Source organism: Rhizophagus irregularis, chromosome 11, assembly GCF_026210795.1.
Source record: "Rhizophagus irregularis chromosome 11, complete sequence".
Lineage (NCBI taxonomy): Eukaryota > Fungi > Glomeromycota > Glomeromycetes > Glomerales > Glomeraceae > Rhizophagus > Rhizophagus irregularis.
Window position 1 is genome coordinate 4,835,647 of NC_089439.1, and position 9,707 is coordinate 4,845,353.

Consider the following 9,707-nt stretch of genomic DNA (forward strand, 5'->3'; position numbering starts at 1 on the left):
TGACTCTTTCTGGTTCATACTCAGTTTTTTCATCACTGAGAGTGTCAAAATAAGCTGCCATTGAATAAGATCTTTTACCAGTTAACAGTTTAAAAATAATATCATTCGTGTAATGACAAAACCATTCAGAAAAATCCAATTTATTTTTATTTTCTTTAATAATTTCTTCTTTAAGAAATAACTTACTCCAATAAATTTCTAATTCATTGAAAAGTTTGTTTGTCTGATCAATAGCTTCATTAGTAAATTTTGGTGACAAAATAGCTTGATTAAAAAAATGATGGTTGAACGTCCACGATTTATAATCATTATTTAATGATAATCCTTTTCCTTGCAATCCCAATTCTTCTGTTCCTTGGCAATTGCGAAATCTTTTCCCAGGCGTATTTTTTGATAAAAAATCATCAAGATATTCTCTCCGACATAAAACTATAGATCGTATATTACCATATATCTCATATATGTCACTATATTTCTCGTAACAGTAATTGAAAAACGAATTGATATCTCCATTAAACCACCAATAAACGTAAGGAAAATAGTTGATTAGTGGGAATGGAAATAGACAAGGTAAAGGATTGACACGGGTAAAATATTTGTAATAATAATATGTCACATACGTCATTAACATTGTAATTAACAATAAAACAAAATCCTCAATCATCATATTATAACTTTTTTTTAAAACTATGATATTGCCAACCGTATGTATACTTTTTTTGAGTATTTTTATTATTATTCAACTAACAGGTAAATTTATATTTTTTAGTAATTAACGACTAGAACTAATTTGATTCAAGATGTGTGATCGTCAATGATCTTTTGCATGTGGTAATTAATTTTTTTATTACTTTTGCAGATCTTTTTTTTTTTTAATAACTAGGGATGCTTTGGGGCGCATTTCGCCATGTTTATACAGGATGTATTTATTAATTAAAAAAAACTTTATTTGGAAAATTTAAAGGGGCTTGCAGCGTTAATTTAAGGCGTGCGTTATTTAATTAAAATTGATGATTGAAAATATTACTGCACAAAACAATTGTGAATTTTATTTTTTTAAAAAATTAAAAAAATTGTTGTTTAAAAAAAAGTATCAAATAAAAAATTTATTATGTTGTTAATGCTAATTTTTTTTAAAAAAATTTTACTTAAGAAATTCTATAATAAAAAAAGAAAAAATTAAAAATTAAAATAATATTATAAAATAATAAAAAATATTATTTTATTATTGTTTTAAAAAAATGTACATTAAAAAAAAAATGTTTATGATAAAAATAAATTGTTTATTATTCGTTAAAAAAATGCACCAGCGCGGGTTTATATGATCACGTGACGTTTATTTATACAGTTTACATTAGGATCGGCATCGTGCATGAATAGAGAAACCGCGCAAAAAAATCACTTTATTGCGTCAAATCTTATTTGATATGATTTGCAGATCAATTTTTATGAAATTAATGTGTGACGTTAATTATAAATAGATAACACGTATATTTTTCATATGAAAGTACTTTCAATTTCTCATTTATCATAAACATAAAAAAATATTTTCCAAAAATCAAAAAAATACTGGTGTTAAAGGTATCATCCAAAACAATACGTATTAGATGCTATTGTCCTGTATTACAAATGAAATATGATTATTTACTTTATATTAAATAAATAAAAAAAAGGCAATTTCTATTTGTACACGGGGTGTTTAAACACAGGTCATATTAGTAGATTAAAAACGGCATTCAAAACCTCTTTTAATGCCTTAAGTAAACTTGCAGAGCAGGTGAAAATACATATATTTATCTGTAATATAATAAGAATAAAAAGTAAAAGAGTATAATGTCGGTAGCATTCAATTTCAAATTAAAAAACAAAAAATTAGTCTATTAAAAATTATATTTATATGACCCGTGTACAAACACCCCGTGTAAACTTAGAAATTTTCTAAAAAAAAATCTTATAAATAATTAAGTAATAACAAATGTATAAGTTTTCTTTAAAAAATATGAATTAAATATTCAATGAAAAATCTTATCGATTTGAAAAGAATGTTAGTTACATTCTTAAAATGAAAAAAAAAATAAAAAGAACTCACACCCCTGGTCAATACTCATTTACCCAAGAGTCAAAAGCCAATCCCTTTAAATAAATCCAAAAAAAAAAATGTTTTAAGATAAAAAAATCGGCTATAGGACCAATTTTATCCTTAGGACCGGTCAAAAAAATTCTCATTTTGGTAAATTAGTAAGCTGATCAACAATTTATTGACGGGTATATTAAGTGACATACCGAATTACTCCTGTAAAAAATGTTGATCCGCGTTTTATATTTCCATGTTTTCCGTGAATGTATCATTTTCGTGGAGTTTATAGCCTTAAATTATGGAAATTTCATCTCTCAAATGTGGATATCCGTGAATGTATATGAAAGCCACGGAGAAATAATGGATAAAAAACCAAATTACTATGATACTGCACGTGAGTCACAGGTCACATTCACCAAAGTTATAATCACGTGACACTGACGTTTGTGCTACTTGAAGGCTAACACAATTCTGGCCAAGATTAAAGATAATTTCTTAAATAATTCTGACCAGAATTAACTCAAAAAATTTGTTCACGAAATTAATAACGAAAAAGGGGGTGAATTGCATTGTCCATGAGAAATCAAAAAATGGAGTGAACATGTAAATAAGAGAAAAAGTGGCTTAAATGACACTTTTATTTATTAAAATAAAAGCAAGTTAAAACCTAAAAAATAGATTAATAAGGACTACCCCAGAGTAATCACAAAAAATTTCGTTCCAGCTTTACAAAATTTTGGCTTAAATTAAAATTTGTGACAGATAATATGTGGCGAATAGAAATTTTGCTATTAAAGTCCTTGACACCAGTGATGAAAAAGCCACGTGATTTTCCGTGACATTTTTTCAAATTGCTGCGATAAGTTACCATAATATAATATACCGTGATTATTAACTGATTTGTATAAAAATGGTTGTGTAAATAAATAATTTTTTTTTTTGTTTACCTTAAGAACGAAATCTATGATAAAAAAAAAAATTTTTATTTGCAGGAAAATAAACAAGAAACAATTTCTTTTGTTTAAAGTAAACAAAATATTGAACGTTCTTAAAAGAATTTTTATTACAGCAAAATTAGAAATAAAGTGGACACTTTAATGTCGGGATTGTCGGGTATTCAGGTTACTCGGCTAGTCGGGTAACTCGGGTTATTAGAGAAGATATAACACGTGACATATATACATATGATGGCGTATAAAGTATAATAAAGTATAATTGTATATACTATATAATGTAATTATGTTATATTAAAATTTAATTACAGCTGATTTCATAATGTACAGGACACTTAACAAGTTTTACAGTAAAGAACTCGGAAATATTCAGTAAATATTGATATAAAACCGAGAATGATGGTTATAATTTTATCTTATTTTGAGCTTTACCGAATATTTCCGAATTCTTTAAATTTTGCTAAGTGTCCCGTACATTATGAAATCAGCTGTAAAGTATACCCGTGTTATTTTCTTTTCCTAATAACCCGACTAGCCGAGTAACCTGAGTACTCGACAATCCCGACATTAAAAATTTTCAAGTGTCCATCATATTTCGAATTTTGCTGTAAAACAAAAAAAATTTTTATATGATCGCAGTCCTATAGGCCGGTGAGTGGCCGGTCCGCTATATATATATATTACATCCTTTAAATATAAAAAATCGATTTCTTGGTCTAATTTCAACTAATAAATCTATACAAAAAATCATTAACCACAATACCTCCTTTCATAGTTTTAATAGGACTCATATCTTCTAAATCGATTTCATATTCTAAACAATAAAGCCATCAAACAAAACTAATCCAATCGTTGTCAACCTTCTTCCTGGACATAATCTTAATCCCCCACCAAACATAAAAAAGAATTCTTCTTTGACTCAAAATTTTCATCCATCCACTTATCAGGGTTAAATTGATTAGGTTCTTCTCAATAAGAATAGCTTACTAGGAATAATGTGTCAGCTGGCCAATGATATTCCGCTATTTCATTAGGTTTATCAATACATCTTGTTAATGCGTGTATTACTGGATGAATGCGTGCTACTTGTTTCATAGTAACTTAAACGATAAAAATTATCTTTAGTAATTGGTCGCATTTTATCACCTTGGAATATACTATCGATTTCTTTTAGCATTTTCCTCTTTACATCTGGATTATGTGCAATGTAATAGACAATAAGTGAAAGCATATTCGCAGTCTATATTTGGAATAATGTTTAAGTTAAAGTACATTACATTTATATTAAATTTCAATGTTAAAATTGTATATAAATCTAAACATAAAATTTCTCTAAAAATTTTACTTTATAAGTTCCAGTATGAATTCCATCAAGTATATTAACATGAATTTCGGTATTTAACATCCACGACTTATAATCATTATTTAATGTTATCCCAATTCTTCTGCTCCTTTGCAATTGCGAAATCTCATCCCATACGTATTTTTTGATAAAAAATCATTAAGATATTCTCTTCGACATAAAACTATAGATCGTATACTACCATAAATCCATAAATCTCGTATATGTCACTATACAATAATTGCAAAACATCTTGACATCTTCATTAAACCACCAATAAATTTAAGGCAAATGGTCGATGTGTAGGAATGGAAATGGGCCAGGTAAAAGGATTGACACGGTAAAATATTTGTAATAATAATGTGAACATATGTCATTATCTTCATGAATTTGATTCAAGATGTGTGATCGTCAATGATCTTTTATTACTTTTTTGCAGATTTTTTTTTTTAATTAATGGGAGTTTCTGTAATAATTGATAATAAAAAAAATATGTTTTTATATAATTGCAAATCAAAAGTTAGAAATGACGGATGAAAACTCAAATTTCATTTTTAATATAAAAAAAACTGCTTTTTTTTTATTAATGATTACCCCTATGGATGGCGACACGCATTATTTCCCGAAAATCGTTTCATCGACAATCAACTTACCGACAGTCATTTTACAGATAATCATTTTCATTGACAGGCTTATTCCTTTTTATATTAAAAGAATCATTGGTTATTTTTTGTATTTTTTGTTAATATTAATTACTCAATATGATTTTATAATATAATAAACCCTAAGTACAAAATATGTTAATTTATCCCACGGATCCTAGTTAAAATTTGTGATGACATTCTCACGAGTTGTGTCTATTTAAAAAGATGGGTAAAAATCCTATCAATATTGGAACAAAAAGTCTATCATTATTAGTCAAAATAAATATATTAAAGGACGGATACCGTCAGTTATTTCACGGAGTCACTGGAATATCATGATCTTCACGGCGTAGCCGAGAAATCATTGATATCCACAGTTCTAACTATTACATATTAAACATTTTCTTCTTGATAGTTTTAAAGGAGATCCTGTTTTTCTTCGGCTTCATTATAAAAATTGGTATTTTTTCCAAAGATCTCGAAAAACAACACAGATTTAGAGGTAAATTCCATAATAAAACGAATAAAACGAAAAAAGTTATTTAATAGTTAATAAATTAAAAAAAATAAAACAAAACAAGATAAAATAAAAATCAAAATAAAAAATAAGAAATTTTAAACTACCGCGTACATGTAGTAGCTGACCTTTAGCCAAAAATTAAATGAAGAAATCACCAAATTACTATAGAAAATAACTATAAAAATAAGAATATGTTAAAAATTAGTAAATATAATAAAATAAATAAGTTTTGTTAAAACTAATTTTTTTTTTAAAAAAAAAACAAGGCCACTTACGATAGTAAATACAGTTTTTTTGCATTTTGCGCAAAATCTGACTGAATAACCATTATTATAAGCTTTAGAAAAACTTTTCTTCTCGTAATTTTACATATGTTACTACTGTTAAAACTGTATATTACTTCCTTTCTCAACTTAGATCTTGAAAAAAAAGCTAGTTTTTAAAGCGATTTTTCAGTAATCAGTATACAGTATATAAAAAAAAATTTTTTAACAAAATGTTCCGATTAATGTTGCACAAAATTGGTTAATATGAAAATGATCTGCATGACATTTTTGGTGACTGATATAAAAAAATTTTTAATCGACAATATTTCTTTCCTATATGATGATGTTTTAAAGAACAAAACGTAAATTTATAATGAAAGAGTGTAATTTTTGTAATGTTCAAGAAAAATATCGAGAAAAATATATAACTACTGAAAAAACTTAATAAATTTACAATCATTTTTAATAAATCTCGATATAGTGGTTGATCTGCTATGGCGTAATATTTTGTTACACCTAACTGTTAATTTAATAAAAGTTAATCAAATGTCGATCACGAAACTGAACCTTCTTTTTCTACAAATTTCTTAGTTTATAAAAAGATAATATAAGATTGCATAATGTCCAATATTCGAAAAGAAGTAGTTAATGCAGCACTTAATAGAGCATTTGCATTAATAGATACTACTATTCATAATAAGGCCGTTCCAATTTAATCTTTAGTTTAACGTCCTCCCCCCCCCCCCCTCTATTTTTGAAAAATTCAAGGGTGATTTAAACATATATGTTTGATATGTTTAAATATGCTTAAAAACACCCCCTCCTTTACTAAAATTTAATAGTACCGAGAATTTCCGATTTTACCGAAAATTTCCGAAATTTTTAATATGTTTAATTTTCATGTTTGTTTAAATTATCCCCTCCCCCCCCTCAAAATTTTTGGCCGGAAAGGACGTTAAACTAATTATTAATTTGGAACGGCCTAATATACATAAACATTTTGAATTTAAAAAACAAACACTTCTTGCAGATAAATCTCTTACAGAAGATGAAAAAACTGAGGCAATAAAATCAATAACTGAAACTTATGACAGAGGAAAAATTCATTATAATTCAGGAACAAAAAGAATTTGTGAGAATTGTAATCAAGAATGTTTGGCTACATTATTTTGTGAATATTGTGTTCGAAATTATTTAAAAGCAAAATTTTCAAATTGGATGTCTGGAAATGATAATATTGATAACTTAATACAAAAATGTCAATCAGAAACACTCCTTCCGAGTAAAATAATTGAATGGATACCATATAATAATTTACAAAATATTGAATACCTAACAGAAGGTGGATTCTCTAAAATTTATACAGCAATTTGGATTGATGGATATTATATTGAATGGGATTCTAAAAAACAACAATTAAAAAGATTTGGAGAACAAGAAGTAATACTTAAAAAATTAGAAAATGTTGAAAATGCAAGTAATAGTTGGTTTGAAGAGGTTTGTATTTTAAGAGTGTATAAGTAGAAGTCCTTGATATAAAAATTTTTTAATAAATTTTTTTTTTATAGGCTAAATCACACTTAACTATAAGCAATAAATGGCCACGTATTGTCAACTGTTATGGTTTAACACAAGATCCATCAAATGGAAATTTCATGCTTGTATTGAAAAAAATGGATTTAAATTTAAGAGAATATTTGCAGCAAAATCATAATCGACTTACATGGAAAGAAAGAATTCAAATTACATTTAATATAATTTATGCACTTGATGATATTCATGTGGAGGGTGCAATTCATAGAGATTTGCATTCTGGAAATATATTATATGAAAAAAGAGAACAGAATTGGTATATTAGTGATTTTGGATTTTGTGGCCCTGCAGATAAATCATTAAAAAGTATATATGGAAATCTTCCTTACATAGCACCTGAGGTTATCGCTGGAAAACAGGCTACAAAATCATCTGATATTTATAGTTTTGCTATGCTTATGTGGGAAATTTCATCTGGTCAACCACCATTTCTTAATTGCAAACATGATTATGATCTTATATTGAATATTATTAATGGTATAAGACCAAGAATAGTATCAGGAACTCCTTTAGAATATGAAAGTTTAATGAAACAATGTTGGGATGCTGATCCATTAAAAAGACCTATGCTTATATACACTGTATAAAAAATGGATGAAATTAATTTATATTATCAAAAAAAAATCAAATGAACCAACTCAATTGGAAATAAATAAAAATTTTGAAATAAATAAAACAAGTAGTTTTAAAACAAACTACGCAAGTAGCAGATTATTTGCAAGTAACCTTCATCAATTTGAACTTTTTTCTGAACTAAAAAATGCAACAGAAGGTATTAATTATCATATACTTATCATTATTTATGAAATTTAAAATATCATATCGGCTGATTGGAAAAATCAAGCCAATTAATATTTAAGCTCAGTTGATGGGTTCATTATATAACTGATGGGTTGCTTATTGTCATTTAGCATATAAAATTATGGGAGGCTTTTCTGATCAGCCGATATGTATTATATTTTTTCAAAATTCTCAATTATAATAATAGAGGAACAAGAAGGTATGAACGAACCATTTTATTTGAAAGTTATTTACTTATATAATACCTAATGATTTTAGTTCTTTGTAGCATTTTATAGTAAATATAGTAAATCATATGATGACTTTCAAATTCCTGATAATAGTAAGTGTCTATTATGATATGATATTCATTAATCATTTTACTAATTGAATTTTTGCTTTATAGTTGATGATTTTAATAAATCGAGTAATTGGAAAAATAATAGTACATCAAAGATGAGTAGTATTTTTAAAGGTACTAATTTCACTAACTGAATATTAGATCTTTTAAATTACAAATAAGTATTAAATTATATCTTAAATTTTTTTAGCTAATAGTAAAGATGCTCAAAATGATTATGAAATTGAAACAATGCAACAACAGATTAAGAATATCAATCTCGAAGGTATTTACATATTAAATCATATCAATTCAATAATATCATAATTTCTAATTTATTTATCTTACAGACGAAAATGAAATACATAATAATCCAAATCTTCATTCAGAAGAACAAGATGAATCTGAAATTCCTGAATCCTGATAGTATTTAAATTTTTACATGATGTTAAATTACTAAATTTTTATAGGTTTGGTTTCTTTGAATTTATTTTATATTTTTATATTTTTTTTTAAAATAGTTTAAACACTAAGATTAGAGTAGCAAGATAAAATGTTCTGCAATGTTTCTTAGTTTGTAATTCAAATTATTCATTCAATTTAGTTATCATATAAATTATTAACTTTAAATAAATTTATTTCTTTATGCAGTACTTATAAAATTCAAAATCAAAGTCAATTCAGTAGTCTATAATATGTTCTTTTAACATAAATATAAATTGTTTGATGAACAGTTTCAATGTCTAAAATTTATGATTCACAACGATATGTACTAATATAAATTTATACAATGGGCCCTTAAATTTATTATATAAAGCCTTTCCATATTGCAAACTTAAAACATAGAATATTAATTGCTCTTTACAAACGCCTGGAAAATGGCGTTTCTTTTATATTTTATGATTATCATTCAGTCTATTTGACATGCGTTATTATATTTTTTCTAAAAATTTAAACGAGTAATGCATTTTAATAATGTTACACTCAACATCAAAAATTTTTTTTTTAAAAAAAAAAGCAATAAAGCATTAAGCATGAGATCAATCTTGGAAATGGAATTATTTAATATTTTACCAGACAAAATAATTTTTTTTTTATATTTCATGATAGTCAACAATTGTTTAAGAAACTGTTATTATTTATAATAATGGACATTAATTTAATCATAATTACGCTTTTACCTTACGGAGAT

At 26.0% G+C, this 9,707-nt stretch overlaps 1 protein-coding gene across 1 annotated transcript; it reads left to right on the top strand.

The window, feature by feature from the left end:
* Positions 1-8,343: 8,343 nt before the first annotated feature.
* Positions 8,344-8,939, top strand: OCT59_003519 (uncharacterized protein; the record flags this gene model as incomplete). The annotated part of the gene is made up of 5 exons (XM_066145664.1): positions 8,344-8,395; positions 8,465-8,518; positions 8,582-8,650; positions 8,727-8,801; positions 8,866-8,939. The coding sequence occupies 5 exons, from the start codon at positions 8,344-8,346 to the stop codon at positions 8,937-8,939; spliced, it is 324 nt and encodes a 107-aa protein (XP_065996362.1).
* Positions 8,940-9,707: the final 768 nt, after the last annotated feature.